Below are 22,920 nucleotides of genomic sequence, written 5' to 3' on the forward strand. Positions count from 1 at the left end.
TCTGAGCCATCGACACACACACACACACACCCCAGCCTGTTTAGCACTCCTAAGCTTACGACCTGTTGATAATGAACCTGAACCCATTATTTTGAGTCAATGAATTGAAAGAAATGGGGCAAGGAATGAAAGCCACAGGGCCAATTACTGACTCTCTTTGATGTATTATTCTCCCTCACTCACTCAAATGGCTCTGCACATTTTGTCTTCATCCTCTGTTTTTCATTAATTATTCTTCTTGGGGTCAAAGTTCGGCTAGCTAATTGTGCAGATGGTTCAGCTTTGAGAATGGTAGTGATTCTCCAAAATCTGACACCCTCTCTAGCAGTGTTCAGCCACCTTGCATTATGCCAATTAATCCATTTTTTTTTTTAAATTTTCCTTTCTTTCTTTCTTTCTTTCTTTCTTTCTTTCTTTCTTTCTTTCTTTCTTTCTTTCTTTCTTTCTTTCTTTCTTGTTCATCCTTTCTTTCTGTACGTTCTTTTGTCATACATCTTCTTAAAATCTTAAAAGTTACTGGGGGGTCTTTGATTGGGACTGGTTGGGAGATTGTTAGGTCAACTAGAGTAACTAAGGCCCTGTTTACACCTGCGTTTTGGTCGATCGGATCATATGTATACAAGGCACACACACCTGTTTACACCTGCCATTTTAATCCATCTCTTTTGCCCACTTTCAACCACTTCTATCCTAATTTCTTCGAGGGAAGGGTCTATGGGCAGGTACATTTATTCGTTTTTTTCCACCAGATATTTCAACCTAATGGACAAAATAAGTTCACGCAATTTACATATGGATGCGCACAGAGATGACGGAAAAACATACAGAGAGCATGAAATTTAATTTCTGCTCTGACAGCCGCAAGACCGGCTGAACGCGTGTGTTAGAAATCAGAAATGGTGGGAGAACACTGTGCTTGGTACGTTTTTCGTCTTCAAACCAAACTTGGGTCTTCAGCCAACAAAGTTTAAATCCCATCTGGCTGGCGTGCTTCTCATAATGTTTACGCATTAGGTCAGTTAGGTGGTCTTTTGTGGCTGTTCAAACACATTTGACCACATGAGCATCTACACTACGATCCGGTTGAATGCATTTTCGACTACCTCAGGAAGTGGTCGAAAGTGGACAAGCTAAAAATGTTTTAGATGCCATTTACACCTGTATTTAGCATCGTCCACTTGTGATCCAATCAACCAAAATGCATCTTAAAATAGATACCAGGTGTAAACAGGGCCTAATAGTTCAGTGTTGGTGACACATGGAAAGCTTTATTTTACATACTGTATTCCAACCCATAACCTACTGGGACTGGGCAAGAAAATGTTTGTGGAATTTATTTATTCATGTATTTATTTGGCAACATTTAATATTAATATTTCTCGTTTTGTAGGATTTATATATTGTTAATTTATCATTGTCATTCACAATATTATATTGAAGACATAGACATCATAGTCTGCTCTGAAAATCTCACTGAAATTCCTGAGATGTTTCTTTACAAAAACAACAACAACAAAAAAAACTTTTTTAAAACAATCAAATAAAATGCTTAAAAAAGTAATAAAACTTTTCCAGTTTTCCATTCATAATTACTGGATAAGGATTTCACTCAATAAGAACAATTACTAGTAAACTCTAATATTTTTACACTGAACAGAAGTAGAAAATGTTTATTAATTCATTGTTAATTAAAAATTTTCAAGACAGGAAAATCTGAATTTAAATATCTGATATCTTCAGGTTTGCATGGGAGTCTTTGCAGCATCACACCATTACAAGAGACACAAAAATGAATTTCTAAGTAGATTTCCTCATAAAGGACACAGGAATAAATTGATCATAAGTATGTACTTCAGTAAATGTCTTAAGTTTTAATTTAATTTTAATGTTTTGTAGTCCAAACACTCAAATCGCTGGCCAATAACACCAAACGGCTTTTCAAACTATTCCTGACCCTGTGCTTTTAAATTCTGTGTTAAGGCCACTTTTAACCAACATCTAAGCCATGTTTCACAATTGTAATTTCGAAAGGTGCTTAGCAAGGGGAGTAAACTGGGGCGTCCCCAGAAGAAAGCACAATAAAAGAGCTGCATATTCATTTATAAAATTACTCAAGTCGTAGGGTCCTTATAAGGCTCTTCCTTCCAGTCTGCCTCCACTTTCTGGTTGTGACTTTCAGTGTGAGCCAGTTGATCATACATATTAGAATGCATTTTCCCTTATTATTGCTATAAAAGTCTCCTTTCATCACTCCACCTCCAGGATAGTTCCCGCTTAGTGCTTTGGTTTATGGCATCTTCCACGTCGATCAGTACATCCTAGTTTCTCTCAACATGCAAATGACCATATCAAGTTAGATGTAAGCAAATGGATTTATTTACTAAAATAAAAAGCCTGTTGGGGAGTATGGAGAAACCCACTCACTGACACCACAGAGGATTCCACAGGGATTTAGAAAACAAAAGAAATATTATTCTAGAGATTAGCTTTCCACAATGGGACGAATCGAGTAATCTGAATGAGATTAGGAAATGCTAATGACGTTCTCCTCTGATCTTGATTGACATTTATCTGACTTCCTTCAGGAAGCATTGGCTGTCCTTAATGGCTAATACTTGCCACTTTCATGCTTTTTACATAAACTATATCAGAATGTATCTGAAATTGGTATGTGAATGGAAAATGACCGGTTTTCACCACTTCATGGTTTTACTTAACTGATCCCACAGAATAATTATACTTAAGTAATTCTACAGCATCACATTTTCTACAGTTTGTTATTTTTGTATATATTTTATTTTATTGTTTATTTTAGTTTAGTATAGATTAGTCTAGTCTAGTCCAGTTCCTCACAAGGGACTCATGCACCCTGACTGAAGAGGAACTCCTGTGTCCTTTTCAGTCATTCTGTACAAAAGACGCCAGCGACTAATCAGTGTGGCTGAGCGGTGATTCTGAGATGTTCGCCTGAGGGTTTTGCGAGGGCCCCTGGTGATACACCACATTAAGGGCCACAGTGGCCCTGTTTGATACATGTCTCCCCATCAAACGCAGAAATGGACTCACACTGATCAGAGGCTAGAGGTCAGTTGGGACAGGCAGATAATATCTTTGAAGACAAGAAGAGTCTAGTTCTTTTGCCTTTTACCGTTTAATCAATACGATTAAAGCAATTCTATGCATTGCAATATCACATGCAAGATCTGTCTCATAACAACAGACAACTGTGACACTGTTTTATAATCACCTTCCATAAATTAATCATCAGGTTCATGTTTTGTACTTTCATAACATTATAAGAGTTAATAATTATCCTATCTATTATTATTGTTGTTATTAAATAAATCAAATTATTATTATTAATATTTATTAAACCAATAATAATAAGATTTTTAAGAATTTTGTGTGTTAGAATAAACTGAAATTGCTCCACAGCAATTTCTAAAATCAATGTGAGATTTTTCTCACTGTGGGACAATTTTAATGACAATTTAACATATGAAGAGTTTGGTTCCAAAACGCGATAAACGCCATTTTCAAAAAATTGAGTTTTCGCCAAAATCAGTATTGTATATGGTCGGTATTGAAATTTCATTTATTAATTTTACGCAAAATGCGATATCCCTCGTGTTATTCTGTCATGTTTTCTCCCTTTCTTTCCAAAACGCGACAAACGCCAGTCTCCTTTCTCTGCAGAACGCGATATATCCGCTCAACCAATCGCAGCGCTCCATTCCACCCACTGTAAACATTGAAGGCTTTTTTTAAAAGCCGTTTTTAATACCAATGTACTCGGCAAATGTGTTTATTTAACCGTGCGGTGGCACCAGATACTCTTTAATCGGTAATGACAAATAATTTATAACATTAACAAGATTCATTTTAGGAGTGACGGCTGAATGTATTTTTAGTAAAATGCCTGTATATAAGATACATATTGGCAAAGTTTAAACTCTGTCATGTATATGAATCAACTTTGAAAAACATTTGAAAAATAACTTTTATATTGATGGATTAATTGCATTTTGAAAAAAAAAAAAAAGTGTCATGGATTTATTGCATTTTGGGAAAACAATAATATGTTTTTATAATAAACTTTTTAAAATCAAAATGTAGATTTGAATTTTTACTTTTTTTATAACCAAAAGATGCTATTTGAAAGTTTGAAATAGAAAATAATGGTTTTCATCTTGCCACTTTCTTGGTAAAGAAAACACCTTTTTACTCAAATTAATCAAAATGCAGTTATTGCGTTTTGGAACCAAACTCTTCATATACTCATAATGCCAGAACATCATTACTGTAACCTGAAACAAAATAATTTAAAAGATTAAGCTATTTATAGATCATATTTGTTGCATATACTGTCTAATTTTTTTTCTGCTTGAAATGTGACCTGAATGTTTTTTTCAGATTCACCCATGATCTTCTGCTCACATCCATGCTCAAGCACAAACAGCAGTGTGGATGTACAGATTCTGAAGTTTCATTATACTGTCAGACATGATTAAAAAGAAAAAGTAAAACCTTTACTGCTTGTAATAATCCCTGTACATCTAAATAGACCCCCTCCCTCCTTACGTCCCGTCTAGCCCTCTGGCCAGATCAGGCCTCACAGGTGCCCTGGGGCACAACTCTCTGCCCCGCTCAAGGCTAAAAGCCCACACTAGCATATATTCCATGCATTGAACCTTTTTCCTTTGAATCCTATTAGTGGCTGAACATGGTTTAACTGAAAAAGACTGTCGACTTCACTCAATTAGGCCTAATAGGATTACAGGGCTGGTATGGGCCGGGCGGTTTAAATAAGACAGGAATTTTGGCAGACACCTGCTACATGTACTGCATTAATCTTATAAAGGAGAATATGCTGGCTTGTTAATGGGGATTGCGCATGCCAGGACTTCAGTTGCCATCTTTGAATGAAGCTTGTGATGAAATGACTGTTCACTTGTTTCAGGCCTATTCAGCACATCCGGGCATTTCATGTGTGCCAAAGCACATGTGTATCATCAAATTTTCATTGGAATATATATGATTATATAATCATTATGTATTTAAAATTATGTATTCTATTATTTTCTATATAATATAATATAAACAGATGCTACAGATTCTTTTGAATCCCTTCATCTTTTTCTTGATATAATATAATATAATATAATATAATATAATATAATATAATATAATATAATATAATATAATATAATATAATATAATATAATATAATGCTCTATTTGCGTTCTCATTAGCTGTTTCAATGCAACTTCCAAAGCCAATCAATTTCACCTGTCCATTACTACTTCCCTTTAGCATGACGCATCCAAGCGAATACACTAACTCTGCGCATTATGCGATTTCTTATTCTAAGCCCTCCACAGCACCACCTGCCTAGATCTACTACGGGGGTCTCCCTCTCTCTAGCAGCAGCAGAATGTTTCCTTTCATTTTATGTTCTGAACATTTAGCAGAAGCAAGTCATACTTGCTCTGCAGCAGCAGCGTAGCAAATCTAGTCCGCCGAAACCAAACCATGTACATTCCGTTTACATTAATTATTATTTTTTTTTTAATAAACTATCCTGACTGAAATAATAAAAGATGCTACAGATTCTTTTGACCTTTTGAATAACTTCTTTCAGGCAGATAAACAGGTTTCCATCCCATATTGGGTTTTTACATTCAATATATAGAATTTAAAAGGCCGCTGGTTTAATCCTATTAGCAGGGAACAACCCTGATGGATCAAAGAGACACGGAAGGACCAAGCAACATCACCAAACAGCAGGGCTGTAAAAGTCCCTGGAAATGTACTTGATCAAGAGTACTTCTGATTAGAGTCAGTCATTTTAAAGAAAGGGAGAACAGTGACACTGGCGGACTGAGTCACTCCACTGTCCTGGAAAAACCCCATCTTATGTTGCAATTGATGACAGGCCGTTTGTCATAATCAGTGCTCCTAATACAGTTTCCTCTCACTGATGATTCACAATTACTGTGTGCAAGTAAATTCTGATGTGTTCATCCTTCCTTACTCCCTTGATTTTATTTATATATTTCCTTTCTATTTAGCAATCTTTTTTTTTTTTTTTTGTCCTGGACGATTTAGTTCATCAAAGATCATTTTTGTGATGTTTATCATCATGCCACCATGTTTCTCTTGATCCGCACTCCACCCACCCTGCTTTAGAAATGCTTCGTTGCAAAATACATCCCATACTGTGAGTGCTTGCAGAAGTATCAGTTATAGGCCTGGTTTCACAGACAGGGCTTAGATTCTGTCAGGATTAGACCTTAGTTCAATTAGGACATTTACTGGTTTGCATCTTGAGACAAAGCAACGGCACTGACATCTTTTAAGATATGTCAGTGCAAGTTGCTTTTAGTTAAAACAGCTCAAACATGCATTTTCGTCTGGGACTAGGCTTAAAGGGATAGTTCACCCAAAAATAAAATTATCCCAAAATTTACTCACCCTCAAGCCATCCTAGGTGTATATGACTTTCTTCTTTTAGCCAAACACAATCGGAGTTATATTAAAAAATATCCAGGCTCTTCCAAGTTTTATAATGACTGTGAATGGTGCCATATTATTTGAAGCCGAGAAAAGTGCATCCATCCATCATAAAAGTAATCCATACAACTCCAGGGGGTTAATAAAGGCCTTCTGAAGGGAAGTGATGCATTTTTGTAAGGAAAATATCCATAATTAGAACTATATAAAATGTAATTACTAGCTTCCGGTAACTGCCATGCGCGTTCACGAGAAGTGTCAAGTTCTGACGTATGACGTAGGATGCAGGAGTAGCTAAAGCTTAAGTGAGAGTAGACGTCTCTCCCGGTTCAAACAAATGGAGCTAGGCTGCTAACTAAAGCTCCTCCGACATTTCTCTTTAAATATTCTCATTTAAGACTTCTAATTCATGACTGGTGTTTTGCTCTATCCTCTGCACTTCCAATGCAATACGTCTTCCATCGGGTTACAGGTCACTCTTCACCCGGAACTAGACTCGCATACGGCAGCTATGGAAAGCCAGTTATAGTTTATATAGTTATAAATATGGATATTTTTCTTAATAGCTTCACTTCAGTATATGCAAAGCTAAATTGGCAATAAAATGTGGGTCTGTTTAAACTGAAGTTGGGACAGATATTTTCTTACATAGTGCGAAATTACCATTATGTTTTATTTCAGGGGATGTTTACACCACCGTTTACAATATCATTAACATGCATTTAGAAAATAGGGTGAATTTTTATTTCATGCCAACTTTAAACCATTTATGATATTTCCACAATCAAAGACAAGAGTTTAAGCCATTAACAGCGCCATACATCACCAGTGTGAGTAACGCTTTCACAATTCTGTTAGCATTCAAGACTGTATTTAGCATAGAGCACTATGTTTCCAGTAATCCACTCCATCACAGCTTTTTAACTGTGTCTTTCCAAGGTATGGACTTGTTAAGAAAACCTGCTCCAGTATACGCTGCAACTGTCTGTCCCCATTAGACATCTCTTGACCTGCCCTCCCTCCTGCCAGTCCAGTGGGCCGCAGGATGTCAGACTGAGTTTGGGTCTGAGCGAGACGGGGTGGGTGGTCTCCCTTGCAGACTGCTTTGGTCCTAATAGTCAGTGGGGATCCAAACAGCACCCCCCATCTCCGTCTCCCTATAATACGTCTTCCCATAACCCCTTGGCTCTACCCGACACACTCAAGATAAACCTCAGAGGCAGGGGGGCGTGTAGATACACAGTTATAGATCTGTGTCTTCTTGAGTGAAAGTGTGTGTGTACGTCTGCCGTAGCCTCAAGGGACAGCACGCTTCTAAGAGACCAGCCTCTTTCCTCCAAACACAGGTAGTGCTACAATGTTTGAAATACACAGATCCATACCAAAACAGAGACGCACACACACTTTAACACATGAAAGGCCTCTTGTGGACCAGAGCAAACACAAGGCAGCTTTGATGTGCTCCGGCCTCTTCTATTCCCTTTCCACCCGCTTACAACTGACTGTTGCTTTGCTTCTCCATCTGAAAAACTGATTTCTATCTTTCTCCTTCTGACAGATATTAAAAGTGCAGATGAAGCATCTATTTTTCTTCTGTCTGGCCAGTTTAAGCAGATCATAATGTCCTTGCAAAGATGGCAATATCCGAAATCCTTTTTTTTGGTCCCCATAAGGAAAACAGCTTATAAATCATACTACTGTAAGTGATGTTTTTTTGAAAATGTAAAAATGCAGAAAGTTTTCTGTCATGGGTAGGATTAGGGGTAGGGGATAGAATATACAGTTTGAACATATCATTGTGTATAGAATGTCCCCATAAAACATGGAAACCCAACATGTGTGTGTATTATTTATTTTAGTTTTTAATTATTTGAATTATTAAATCGTGTATTTAATTATTTGTTCAACAATATAACATTTACTCAAACTGTGACTAGATTTGAGAATGTTAGAGATTTCAATATGAGCTTAAACATTTATCTGCATTTATATAGCATATATTTATATTTAACCATTTATATTGCTCTCCTAAGCTATCCAAAAGCACCTCTGAGCAAGAAACATTTTTTTTATTAAATCCTTTCAAATCTCCAATCCTTTTTCAAAGGATTAATAAAAGCCTAAGAATGAAAAAAGAAGGGATGAATCATATATAGAAACTCACACTCCAGTTCAGGACCTTTTGCTTTTTACAGTCAAAATAAACACTTGTCGAATGTGACTATTGTGATTACAGTGTTCTGTCAGCACATAGTGTGGAATTACGCTCCGAAACAAAACCACCAGCAAATCTACAGCATCGAAATTCCAGACAAATGAGTCTTGGGACACAAAGGGCTGTTTGGGTGGTTTCTGGCTCAAATGTGCGGACACAGGCATGCGTCTATAATCACATTATGGGGTTAAGTATCAATGTGGCAGAAATGAGAAAAAAGCCTCTGATTTTGTACAATGCAATTCACACACATATTAGTTTTAGGGATAGTTAGTTATCTATTTATCTATCTATCTTTAAAATGCATGTAGCATTTCCTGGTGTCTAAGAAGTTTTTATAACCTTAAACTGCAATATTTTATTTTATTTTACTTTCTGAAGCACATTGAATGTGACCCTGCCATTGCCCATGTCTTTGAAATATATTCATATATATATATATTCACAGATATGTCACAGACTCTTTCTTGTTTAGATCATGTGCAAGCTTTTGGCACCCTCCACACCAAGGGATCATTTTAATTTGTTTTATGATGCATGTAACTACATTAAGATCAGCTCTAATGATACTGCCAGCACTCTTGTGATACTCTTGCTAATGACGTCCAGTTGCTGAAACTAAGAGTGACTTAGTCAACGCAAAATCAGAATTGATCCTACAAATGTTGTGAAGGCAGTTCCACTTAATTAATATCAGTTAAGATACATTTTCCATGAAGACATACTTGGCACCGCAAAAAACAAAACACGCTGCATTGCATTCTATTTGCAATGTAATATTCTGTTAATCACAATTAAATGCCATGATGCAAAAACTAAACATGTCCAAGATTTTGCATACCTTCCATCGGTTCCAAGGCCAGGTTGAGGGCTGTTTGCTGTGGTAGGGACCTGGGTTTGGGTTGGTGTGGTAGGAGTAGGGGCAGGAGGAGAACGAGGGCCCCGGGGCCCACTGGTTCTGCTGGTTTGCTACATTAGTCGCAGGGGCTGCTTGAGCACCAGAGAATGACTGGAACATTGCTGGATTCCTAAGGCTGCACGCTGAAAACACAACACAAGAGATAAGCGAGCTGTAAAATGTGATACGTCACTACATCTACATAGTTTGTTCACTTTCATTTAGTGTATCATTTTAAAAATTAACGTATAATTCATATTTAGCCATTTCCAAAATTTTGCTTGGATTAGTATCTCGAATAAATCTGTGTGATGTGTGAAGTCAGAATCAGTAAAGACATTCAAATGAATTTAAATAAGTCAGGTTGTGTGTACTGTCCCTAGGGTCAATTTGAAATCTCATTTGAGGGATGTTTTCTTTCAGCCTGTGATCCAATGCGTCTTTGTTTAGACTCGCATCACGTCAATGTTGCATGAAATGATTGAAATGGAGCTGAAATAATAAGGGGCAGCATGCCGCATATATAGTCTCAGTTCAACTGTCACACACAATCAGTGATTTAAGTGTAAAATGCTAATTGCCTGTTTCAGTGTTATCTACTTTAAAAGCAGTATTTTCCCATCTGAAACTGACAGATGAAGATTTTAATCATGTTTTAGTGTTGCAGTGTGACTATCATTTACACATTACTGGAATGAATTATTGAAAGATTGTCTTGATAGATAGACAGACAGACAGACAGACAGACAGACAGATAGATAGATAGATAGATAGATAGATAGATAGTCTATCTATCTATCTATCTATGTATCTATCCACTCATCCATCTATCTATCTATCTATCTATCTATCTATCTATCTATCTATCTATCTATCTATCTATCTATCTATCTATCTATCTATCTATCTATCTATCTATCTATGTATCTATCCACTCATCCATCTATCTATCTATCTATCTATCTATCTATCTATCTATCTATCTATCTATCTATCTATCTATCTATCTATCTGTCCATCTACTCATCTGTCTGTCTATTCATGTATCTATCAGACAGTCTGTCTGTCTTAGTCTATCTAATTGTATCTCACACTGATGTAGCTACACTTCAAAAGTTACAGCTGTTGCCTATCCATGTTTGACCACACTGCATATGCAAGGAATGATTCTTCCTTATTGTATGACTCTTCTACATCTTTTAATTTCAGATATCCGTTATGTTACAATATGTAGGCATGGTGTAGAGTTATGCAGCATGAGGATCTCATTCTATCAGAGAGAGATCAGTGAGACAGTGACGCCTCACACAATCAGAGGGGCCACACTGAGAGCCAGACAGCACTGTGAAAGGAAAGAGCTCCATAATGGAGGAGCAGGAGGTTGAGCACAACGTAATTGGCAAGTCTTCCTCCTTTTTTGCCCACACCTCTCTACTTCCATGCATGGTGCAAGTGATTTTAAATTGCCTTCTTTCTCTCTGTATTCCCTCATTATTTCTCTCTTCCTGTCAGCATTGCAGAACAGTAGCATTTGCGATTCTCGACACCAGTCAAATTCAGAGATGGACCAAAATGCTGCTAAAAAATGTTCCTGTCCATCTGTCAGCATTCCAGGGACAGAGCTGCTTTTAGCTTCCTTTATTTGAGACAATTGTCCATGTCTGCACTTCACTTGAGCCTGTGTCCACACTGGGCCACTATTTGTGTGTGAGCCTCTCCATTATGAGGCGAGTAAGTATTTCTCCCAAACAACAGTAGCATTTTATAGAGCTAATTCTATAATGAGGGAAGTAATGATACTAAACCAGGGCTTTTTGTTTCAGGTTTCCAACTCCTTAGCAATGGCACTGTTTGACACATTCAGAAGTCAGAAATCCCAAGCCATTTTCCATTTACTACAATTTACCGAACAGTAAAACCCTATATTTGGCATTCATCGGGATGCAAGGGGTATGCCGGCAAACGGGTTTTTGTGCTAAACTGCAACCTGCTGCATTTGGCATTCTTATCATATCTTTCACATGTCGATTTAGATTTGTGTTCGAAGTTGCTTGCTAAAGTAATTATTTTTGCACATTATCATTATTGCGCATTTTGCTTGTACTTCTCATACATATATTGTGCTATTACTTTTCTCAGAGTACAGATCAGACTTTTTGGAGTATGGTCTTGTGGGCAATAAAACAAAAATATCAAATAATAACAAATATCATGATATCATACGTTTTGCATGAGAAAATGCCTCAAAAAAAATCTATTTTTTGATGAATAAATGTGGCTTTTTCCCTGTTAGTGTCATTGATTTGCAAAGGGGTCATTTTTCAGGGTGAAGATGAGGTCAACGAGACACTGGTGAGCTTTAGCTAGTGATTTACAGTGTATAGTAAAACCCTTTAGGCTTATGGGTCATTGGTTAGCTGGTTGTGTAGGTGGAGACAAGAAAGTATAGGCTATACTTCGATATTGTAGCCTTAGGTAAAATGCATATCCGCATGAGTATAAATCCTGCCCTGCTCTAGTTAAAAGCCTAGAAAAAGTGTTTCAATGTGTATATGTGATATAAAATGTGTGTGAGAGATAAAAAAGAGAGATTTTAGAGGATATGTCTCAGTCTGATGAGCTCTCCTTTCCCCCTGGGCTTCATTAAAAGCTTTCCCTCAGAAACGGCCCTGTGTGGTGCTTTGCCCCTCCACCAGCTCTGGGCTGAGAGACAAAACACTTGTTTCCCCTCTCTCTCTCTCTCTCCTCATTCTTTCTCATGTCATCTCTCAGGTCCTCAAAAGGCTTTGTTACAGGCTTTTCAAGTTGAAGCACCTATTTATTTGCTCTTTTCATGGCTAATTCTTGGTTTTCTGCTCTCGCTGGCTCTCCTCAGATGCCGAGCGGGGCTGCGATGCTTCTGCCTGTGCTCAGGCCCTGAGTCACTGAGTCTGGATAATGGACAGACTTAAGCTGGGTTCACACTGTACGATTTTGCCCATGATTCGGCTGTCTGAGACAAATTTTGAGAATCCTAAAAGATTCCTCTGATCCCAGGCTAAAATCTGTAGTCTTTGATCGCTATAGTTTGACATGTTCGTTTGACAGCCGATTAATGACCATTGTGAGCAAATGTTAATTCTGCCAATTGTCAGAAGTCTTGGGGCACAGTCGTGCAGTCTGGCTTGTCCTACAACAACCATCAAATCAAAAACTAATAGGAGTGCAGAATCTGATGACACAATTTGTGCAGCGACAACATTAACGCTATAGATTGTTTTTCTTTTCCCGTATGTAATGCAGCTCACCGTCAACAAATGGATGATGTTGCAAAACTCTGATGAGTCCGTTTATAACACGTCTTATGTCTATTGATAACTGAGATCTTACAGTGTGACTTGGTTTACAGTGGGAATCATGTTCGTACAGTCTGACAAGCAACGGTCGTAAAGGACTATTATAAATCATACAGTGCGCACCTGGCTTTCTTTCTCTAATCAAACTGCTTCATACAAAACATGATTGTTTTGGGAAATATTGTTTTACTTTTTGATATATTTATAGTAAGGGGATCAAGGTTTGACTGTTTAGCATGGTCCAAAAGTCAACATATAAATTGCATATATGAAAGATATATAATATTTTACTAACATTATATAATAGTAGATGGTACTTTTTTTTTCTTTTTTTTTTTTCATTTTATTGCATTGCATTAGCATGCATGTAAGTTCCTACACTGTAGGCTTTCCTAAGGAGTTCATTTGTACAATACTGAGGATTTAGAAGGCCACAGTGAGTTTATTTGTTTTGGTGATTTCGGTCATATTTGTTGTAATCTGGCAGCTGTAATAGAGCCTGTCTGGACAGTGAGACTGCTCACTCTCAATCTCAGTCATCTATCTCTTTTGTAATCCTGTTAGGAATACCCACTGAGCTGTTTGCATTCCCCACACCTGATGACCCGAGAGAAGATTTATTCACTTTTTACTCACACCCCGGTTCGCTATATTAGTGAGGACATCTCATAGAGGCAATGGTATGTGATGTCACTTCTTGTACGTGCCATTAAAGAGAACCTATTGTGCTTTTTTACAATTTCAACTTTTTCAACAAGCATGAAACAGGTCTGCAAAGATACAAGCAACAAAGGGAGTTTTATCAGTAAGCACTGTTTCTGAACTCGATTGTAGTCTTGAGGTTTCTTCTGTGAATGTACATGTCACAATATTCCTCATTTTAATAATTCCCACCCAAGGCATATGCAAAATAAAGGGGTGAAGCCTGGATGAGTATGTGTTGAAACTTGTGATTATGGTAAAAGGTGTGACAATCAAAACACAGCTGACCAATCAGAGCACACTGTGCTTTTCAGAAGGAGAAGCTTCACAGAGACAGGAACTAAGCAGATTATGACAGACCCTATAAACAAAATTACGATTTTTAAAAGGGTATAATATGGCCTCTCTAATTGCATATGTTTTCTTGTGCACCTCATTTGAGGAAGTTATGAAAGTTGTCACGAATAGTTCAGATACAGAAAAAGAAACAGTATTAGCAGCTTTTCCCAAATAGACCAGACAGGGAAATGGAGGCTTGTGTTTGTGTCTGTCTAGCCGGCGCTCCACTTGAGTCGGTCTCTTCTCAGACATGGAGCTTCGGTCAAACCCAAGAGCCACAGGCCGAGGAGAGAGCAAACATTCAATGTCATCTCTGATTGGCCAAGGTTGAGCAGTGCCTCATCTTCCCATGAACCCCTCCGCTGTCACTGATTGGACGTGGTGAGCTGAGCCTCACTTGTGTCTGAACCCTGCCTTGTGCGAGACGCCGGTTGTGTGATATGAGAGCTGCTCTGTGGGCCTCGTAGACGCTGTTGGGAGATGGACTCAGGGTGGGCGGTCTCAGTCCTGAGGGCTCTCCAACCATCGCTTGCAGTGGAGAGCTCCTTCATCACCACGCCGTCATGATAGCACCACTTGTAAGAGCATCAAAACCACCTCTCCTCAACAAGGCAATTCAGACTTCCTCCCTGTCATTAATCAATATGAAGTCTTGAATGTGAATGCCGAGATATTCGATTCCTGCCCTTTATGAACTTATCTGGGTTTGGGGAAGTTATTAGACTTGAATATCGGACAGGAATCCAGTGTATTACAGCTTTAACTGCAGTTCCTTTGATGCCCACAAGAGGTCACTGTGTAGACAGCACAGAACTGGTAACTTAAGGAGTTGAGAGGTCTGATAGTTTGCATAACTTTTAGTTTTTCTTTAGCTTGTACAGAAAAACTCAATATATTAGGCAGACATCTTCAACGTTACAGTTTTCTAAAGGGATTCATTTCTTTAACAATTTTTGGTTTACAATTTCTACAATTTTCAAAGTAGGATGTCAAGATCATATTGTTTTGAATAAATCATTAATAAAACGTGAAGATGATGATGATAGTGTGTGTGTACACAGTGTAAAATATATATTAATATATTTATTAGTAGGAGTAGTATTATTAAACATTATAATATAAAAAAATGTAAAATAAAGAAAAAATTAACAGTTAAATATTTTTAACATTTCATTGCAGAAGGATGTTATGGTCATATTATTTTGAATAAATCATTAATTTATACAAATTGTATATTTGCGGGTTTTGTAAGTCATTTGAAGTAAAGGTTTAAACTAAAAGTCTGATTTTATTTAAATCATTTGAGGTTTGTAAAGTTTTGTTATTCAGTTTTAAAAAAATTAAGTAAATAAAGAAAAAAAGTAATAAATGTAAAAAAATATATATATTTTTTTAATTACAAAACATGCAAAAACTATCACTGTTACTAATTGTTGCACTGCTGTTAACATTGTTGTCATGAGAGCTTGGTTTTCAGTTGCATTCTTCATGATAAAGGTAAAATGCATGTCATCCTGGATCTGTCCACACCTCTCTTTTCTAATGTCGCAAATAGGACCACAGTGATCTTGTGACCTTTCAGAGGTGGGTGGGTGATGGTCCGATATTGAGTAAGCCGTGTGAATCTGAGGTGAACACGACACACTGGCCTTCGGCACACTGCCCTACTTCCTCTGAAAACAAACACACGGCACTCTCTCTGTCTGTCTTGCACACATCCCTCATCAGTTGTTTTGAAAGAGGACATATCATACTTTCTTTTCATTTCATCCCCTATTTTTGCCCTTAAGGTCCACTTATGTTTTTTGTCACAATTTAGGTTGTCATTGGCATTTTCTCAGCGGTGTCGTAAACACCTTCTATAAATGTGAATTATGTAACCGTACTGGGAATCTTATTAACAAACTTTAGTCACTTTTTTAAATGGGGTCCTTCAAAAGGATAAGCCGTTGGAGATTGGTTTAAAAAGGATAATTTAAGTTCTGAAAGTGAGGTTTTGTAGTACACCAAACACTTTATCTCTTTAGAAGATCAAAACGAATTAAATTGTTTTATATGCCTAGAATTCATAGCTAACTTTCCCTCTAGGATGCATTCATGATCCATATATATAAATTATAATTAGTTTATGATATTATATTTATTTAATAAAATCTAAAAGAAAATGTATTTAACGGTTACAAATTTTTAACATTTCAATTCATTAAACTCATGTTATGATCATATTATTTTAAATAATAAATTTATATAAAATGTATAATAAAATATACCTTGTTTTGTTAATGAAGTTATATTTTATTAATAATTTACTGTAAATTATTATGGGTAAAAGAATCTGTTAAAGAACATCTTAGTAAACTACTTATTTGCAAAATATAAATCTGAACATGACATGCATAATATTTAATTGAATATATGGAACAAAATTAAAAACTAGGGTACAATCGCTTTTCATATAAAAAATAAAAGTAAATTAAATATGAAAAGAATTAATCGCATTGTCAAAAATGTTTTTAATTAAAACAATATGGGATGTGGATGCATTTTCATGTTCAGCTGGACCTGAAGCCAGTTCAGTCCATCTTCTGTCTCCTAACTTTTTTCCTCATTTCTTTCCCCACACCTTGTCTGTGCTGATTTTTTTCTTCTTTCTAAATGTTAGATATCTTTCCCTCTCTATTTTCACCTTCTGTGTCTCAGATCACCTCAGCAGGCCACCTGATCAACACCTGCGAATCTCCCACTTTCAATTTCTCACTCATTCTCTCTCCATATAAATGTCATTAATCTTTTGATGGGCTCTTGCTCATCTGTCTCTGATGTTTCCTTGTGTGTTCTTTTCTTTCTGACCATTTCAAGTCAGACTGTGCCACACGTCTGTGGTCTCATGAGAGATTCCCATATGCTGCTGTTTCAGATGCTCAGCATTAATGCACATCGACTGCCCACACTTCTGCTTTATGTTATATCTCCTCTGTTATGCAACATTATGTAATGTCTGGAGGAGGGTACAACAGGTTTCAAAATGTGAACATTTGCCAAAGTTTATGAAGATGTTTTATTATTTGTATTATCATTTATTATTTATAATTTTAATTTTATTTTTCTTTTTTTTTATTATTATTATATTCTGCATTAATAGGGCTAATTTTTTTCTGGTATAAAGATATATTATTGCTGTTTTATAAGTATTTCTTTATTGATTTTTTTTTTTTTCTGGTGTTTTATTGTCTGATGTTTTACTATTTGTATTATTATTAATTATTTATTTAATTTTTTTTCAGTTTATTTTTTATTAAATTCTTATGTAAGCTGTAACAGGGTTAAACATTTTTTTCTGGTATAAAGGTTTATTATTATTATTATTTTATTCTGTTTCATTTATTATTTGTCTTTATTTTTCTATTTTTTATTACTATATTCTGCTGTAAACTCTAACAGGGATAAACAATTTTCTGGTATAAAGATTTATTTATTATTATTATTATTATTATTTTCATTATCATTACCAAGTATTTATTTTTATTTTATTATTTTATTGTGGTGTTTTATTGTCTGGTGTTTTTTTTATTTGAATTGTTTATTTATCATTTTAAAGTTATTATGTTTCTTAATTTGTCTATTTATTATCATATATACTGCTGCAGGATATAATAAGGTTGAAGATGTTTTTTTTTTCTGGTTTAAACATGTATTATTATTTGTTTAATACTTTATTTTTTATGTTATTATTTTATTCTGGTGAAGGGTACAATAGAAGGGCTAAAGAAAATGTAATTTCTTTGGGTCCTAAATTGTAAAAATGTTATTTGTTATTGTTTATTATTAAATTTATTATTACTACTCATTAATTATTAATACTTTATTTACTTTTATAATTTACCTTTTTTAATTAAATATTGGAGCAACAAAATGTGTGTGAATAGAAATGATAAAAAAATGTTTGTTTGGATAAAAATAAATAAAAATGAAAGCATCAATGGGGTCTTTGACCCCACAGCACCCTGAACAAAACTGAAAACCCCCAGTCTTTTGTCTTTAAATAAATGTTATGATTCACAATAGCATAAATGAGCAACAAATAGAATCATTAAATGTTTGTTCAGATTATCTCAGGCTCAACTTGGTTGTCTTTGCACATGATGGAAATTTCGCAGTGCATAATGAAAATGGTGTTTTACTCCTGGATGTGTTTAGCCCATTGCCCATGTTAGTACTTGCTATTCACTCTCTCTTACAGGGGTGATTATCTTGAACAAAATCACTTTAAAAGGCAAATATAAATCAGTGTGCCTTTTATTGCAGAGTCATACCTCGTGTCGTGATTGTGACATTCGCTCATGTGCTCAATTCAAACGCCCCCCGCCCCCATATAATGGCACTCTTTAAAGTGAGTGCAAAAGAAACCACATCCTCCACAAACAAGAAATGGGTGCAAAAATCCCATGATAGATGGAATTTCCTGTATGTAAAACAATATATGTGACAGGACCTGAATAGAGGAAGTTTAATTGAAGAATGTGGTGGAGGCTACCACTTCTTCATTTTTTTTTTTTTTTTTATAGTTTTCCTTTTTTGCCATGTCACTGTTGCTGTAGACACTAAGTTCTGTAAACAGAATGCGAGTACTGGAAATGCATTACTCAAGAGCACAGACCTACATCAGATGCACCAGATTTATGAAAACAAAACAAAACCCAAAAGATCTGTTTTACATTTATACACACTTATTTCCATATCAACTCTGTTACATTACTTAAAGGGATAGTTTACCCAAAAATCACCCCTTATGTTGTTCCAAACCTGTATGAATTTCTTTTTTCTGCTGACCACAAAACAAGATCATTGGAAGAATGTTGGTAATCAAACAGTTGACGGTAACCATTGACTTCCATGGTATTTTTTATGGTATTAATATGGAAGTCAATGGTTACCATCAACTGTTTGATTACCAACATTCTTCAAAATATCTTCTTTTGTGTTCAACAGAGAATAGAAACATTGTATTAGTGCCAGTTGAGCTACAAGAACAAAAGCATATGCCTAATGAATAAAAGTACATTTTAGTACCTTTCTGAGTAACTGCTTTAAAAAATTTGATCAATAAGTTATGGCAACATGTTTTGTGTATGTAATATAGTTTGAGGTTTTTTTTTGTTTGTTTGTTTTGTACAGCCAATTTGATTATACATAAAAATGTATGGCAGCACAAGTTTTTAAGTTGAAATATGTTTATTTTTTATAAATACAGAGTACTATACACTGCCTTTAGTATACGCATTGTTTATACTCAGAGAGGGACATTTTGCCTTATGAATTAACAATAAAATTATAGTGAACATCTTCACAATGTATTCAAGAATAAAATGCAGAGGTTTAGCAATACTAACTTATATATTTGGAAATATCTATATTTACACTTCAAATATTGTCGCTAAGCAGGTTTGTTAGATTTATCTGTTGTAATCATCGTAGATTATTGTTTGAAAAACAAATAAGTGAATTATAAAAAGTATTGTCCAGATCTAAAAGTTTATAATTTAAGAATTACTTTCAAAATGGCAAAAAAGTGACACCAGAGACCAAATTTGTTTAAATAAGAACTTTAAAACCAAAATTACAGTGATGCTCAGTATAGCTCTGGTCTCTCATTGGTAATATGGTAATATGCTCAAGCATCCCTCGTTACTGGACACAAATGTCTGTGAAATATTTCTTTATCATAAGCACGTTGTAGAAGAAGACGACTAGATTAATAGTTCTTGTGTGTGTGGCAGATTAAGTTCAATTAAAAATATAAATTACCTGTGATTGTCTGCTTCAGGCGTGTTTTACGTTCAATGAAGTCAGCGGTTGCTCTCTTGCTATTAGTTTGCCGGCAAGATCAGCAGGACTTGGTCCGATATAAATCTTTATCTATTTCCTCTTTTTCTTCGTCCATGGAACCGGGTGCAAATGGGAAGTCTCTATTTTACATACAGGACATCTTGAACCTAGAAAGTGAGATGTTATTCATTTTTATGTATTATAACTTTTCTCCCTGGTTTCACAGACAAGGCTTAAGCTAGACTAAAATGCAAGTTTGAGCTGAAAGTATATGTCTCAAGATGCACACCAGTAAAGGCACATTTATAAAAGCTACTTAAATGTACTAATTGAACGGAGGTCTAATCCTGGCTTAATCTAAGCCCTGTCTGTGAAACCAGGCCTTAATGTATTATAATACGTTTTTCTTATTGTTGTGTTCAATGTAGAAGTTGTGCAGTGTTGAATGTAAGTGTTCACATATTGAACTGATTGAGATTTTATACTTATTTTTGCTCTCATAAATGAAAGCCATTCTTTTCTGCCATAAAGGAGGGTGAGCAGAAATGTCCAGTACTGGTTTATCAGATCAACAATAGAATAAAAGATGAATCAAGACATAGAGGACACCTAACTCAGAACCCCAGAGAGTTGAGTCAACGTTGTTTCTAAGCATTTTCAGCCTGTTACAAAGGTTATTTTATCACTGGTTTCATTTTCCAGACTTCACATACATTGCTACAGCTTCTCCCAGCAAGTTTCACAGGATTTTGTCCTGTGAAATCGAATGAATATCTTCATGGTGGATTGTGTCCTGACACAATCATCTCTCTGGTTTTCAAAATGTACAAAAGTCCTTACCTGTGAATTATTTATGTATTGAAGTATTCAATTTATATTGTTATTTTAGTGTATATTGTTAATTTTCTGGTGTGTGTGGGGCGAGAGAAAGAGAGAAAGAGAAAAATAGATAGAAAGAGAGAAAACACTAAACCACAGTGTCTATATTAGTTAATGTTCTGCCTACTGGCTGTGACATCTCAAATGTCATACGAGTCATCATTTCTAACGTGACATTAAATGCCATATTAGAAATGTCATTTGTCCAAATATATGTATCCATTTGTCTTAGTATGAGGATGAGAAGTGCATTCTGCACTGCCATAGACTGCCATGTTATGCTCAAGTCACTTATGCTCACCCAGGCTGACCAAAAATACAGTATTACTGTGAAATATATTACATTTTTAAAACAATATTTTCTACTTTTAAATATTTTAAAAGGTTATTTACTTGAATAGAAAGTTCAAAAGAATAGCCTTTATTTAAAATGGACATTTTTTGTAACATTATAAAAGTCTTTACAGTCACTTTTGTTCGATTTAATGCATCCTTACTGAATAAATATTAATTTCTTAAAAATAAAGTTATTAACCCCAAATTTTGAATGGTAATGTATTTGTTTTGTATTGATTGATCTATTAAATAGACACTATTCTTTTTAATTAATTTTAATACTTTTTTCAGGAACTATACAGTATGTGCAGCTAGATATGCAGTCTTTTTCTATATTGTAATTTTTGTTTGAAGAGCAGAATTTAAAGAGAAAAAAAGTATTTTTAGTGTTTTGAAACCAACATACAAAACCACTGATAGAGAATAAACACATTTGTGTGACAACTAGCCCCGCTCTTTATTCCGCATGTGTATGCGTGTGGTCATTTTGGCAAGAAATGAAAGATGTGTTTGACTCGAGACAGACATTTCTGTGTTTAGAGGATTATCAGCAGGGAAAAGATTGTTCAAAGCAGAGAAAAAAAAATCTGAAGCGTTTTAAGTGTCCCTTAACGTGGCGCCCTCACCTCTATCCCAAAATTCCCTTTGTCCAAAAGTTTCTGGCGAGAACAAACTTCCCACCGCATCTTCAAAACCTGATCACTTTGCTTTATTCTGATCAATGTGCTCCACGTTTCTCCTCTCGGTGTCAGAGTAGTCAGGAGATAAAAAAGCAGGAGGGAAGGAGGGGTGGGAGGGTAGACGGCTTACTTTTTTAGATGCCAATTGTATGTGTCTCTGTGGCTGCCTTACCTGTGTTCCTTTGATCATAGCTGAGCATGGAGTGGCGTTTGATTCCAGGGCTACTTTGACAGCTCACAGGCTGGCAGAAGCCTCTCGGATGACTGGAGATCAGAGAAGACAGGCTGGAAAGCAGAAGTCCAGCTGAGAGAAGATCAGAAGAGGCACAACTTCAACCAGAGCTATTGTGAAGGAACGTAATGGCTTAGATAACTTTTTCCCCTCCATCTTCTTTTTTTTTTTCTTGTGAAAACTTACCCTTCAGAATTTTGAATTGCCCACTTTAAGGTCTGTGGGGCTTTGTCTAGCTTTGACAAAAGAGGCATGTTTTTCTTTCTGTCTTGTCCTGGAGAGCCCGATCTATTTCAGCACCGTCACTCCTGCTTCACGTTCTCTTGTTTTAAGTACCGCTGGTTCAGCCTGGTTGACTTGCTGTAGATGTACACACTATAAAAAAGAATAATATAATTGTATAAATTTACAAAAATGGCTTGTTTACATCTATAAATGTTTAAAACAGCTACATCACACTTGCATGCTTATGTAGACTTTGTTAAATCTGCTTATGTGTCTTCCTTTGTTAGTTTGTTTTGTGTGCGTTAAGAATTTGAAAATGAAGATTTAAACATTGAAATATTGTGTTCTAAAATGTGTTAATTTAGCTTAGTTAATTGTCAATCTATTCAGTGGAGTTTGTGACCACACAAAACATACAGAGGACTCCTGTGGTGTAATGTCTCCCTCTGGTGGAGGATGTGATGAACATGTTACGCTGCACTAATTTCATATCAAGGGGAATGTGTCTTAACATAAAAATATATTGTATTACTCAAAAAAAAGAATGAATAAGCTCTTATAAAAAAAAAAAAAACTGCTGTACTGTAAAACTGGCAAAAATAAAATAAAATCTATTCTTGCACAGTGTAAAGGTGCTCCCATATTCATTGTAGTTTTACATTAATAAACAATAATAGTAACTATGTTTGCAGAATTTTAGTGGGTTCACCTTTTTTGACAGGTGACATTAATTAGGCTAA

The 22,920-nt window shown here is 35.7% G+C and overlaps 1 protein-coding gene across 1 annotated transcript in view; it reads right to left on the minus strand.

Moving 5' to 3' along the window:
* tfec (transcription factor EC) overlaps nt 1-19,922 on the minus strand; it is a 46,626-nt gene extending 26,704 nt beyond the window's left edge. Inside the window, exons 1-2 of the mRNA XM_067391656.1 lie at nt 19,808-19,922; nt 9,570-9,769 (exon numbers count right to left, since the gene is read on the minus strand). Coding sequence (XP_067247757.1) covers nt 9,570-9,746 — 177 coding nt within the window. The 5' untranslated portion in view covers nt 9,747-9,769; nt 19,808-19,922. The remainder of the gene's footprint in view (nt 1-9,569; nt 9,770-19,807) is intronic.
* Nucleotides 19,923-22,920: the final 2,998 nt, after the last annotated feature.

This window comes from Chanodichthys erythropterus, chromosome 8, assembly GCF_024489055.1.
Source record: "Chanodichthys erythropterus isolate Z2021 chromosome 8, ASM2448905v1, whole genome shotgun sequence".
In the NCBI taxonomy this organism is placed as follows: domain Eukaryota; kingdom Metazoa; phylum Chordata; class Actinopteri; order Cypriniformes; family Xenocyprididae; genus Chanodichthys; species Chanodichthys erythropterus.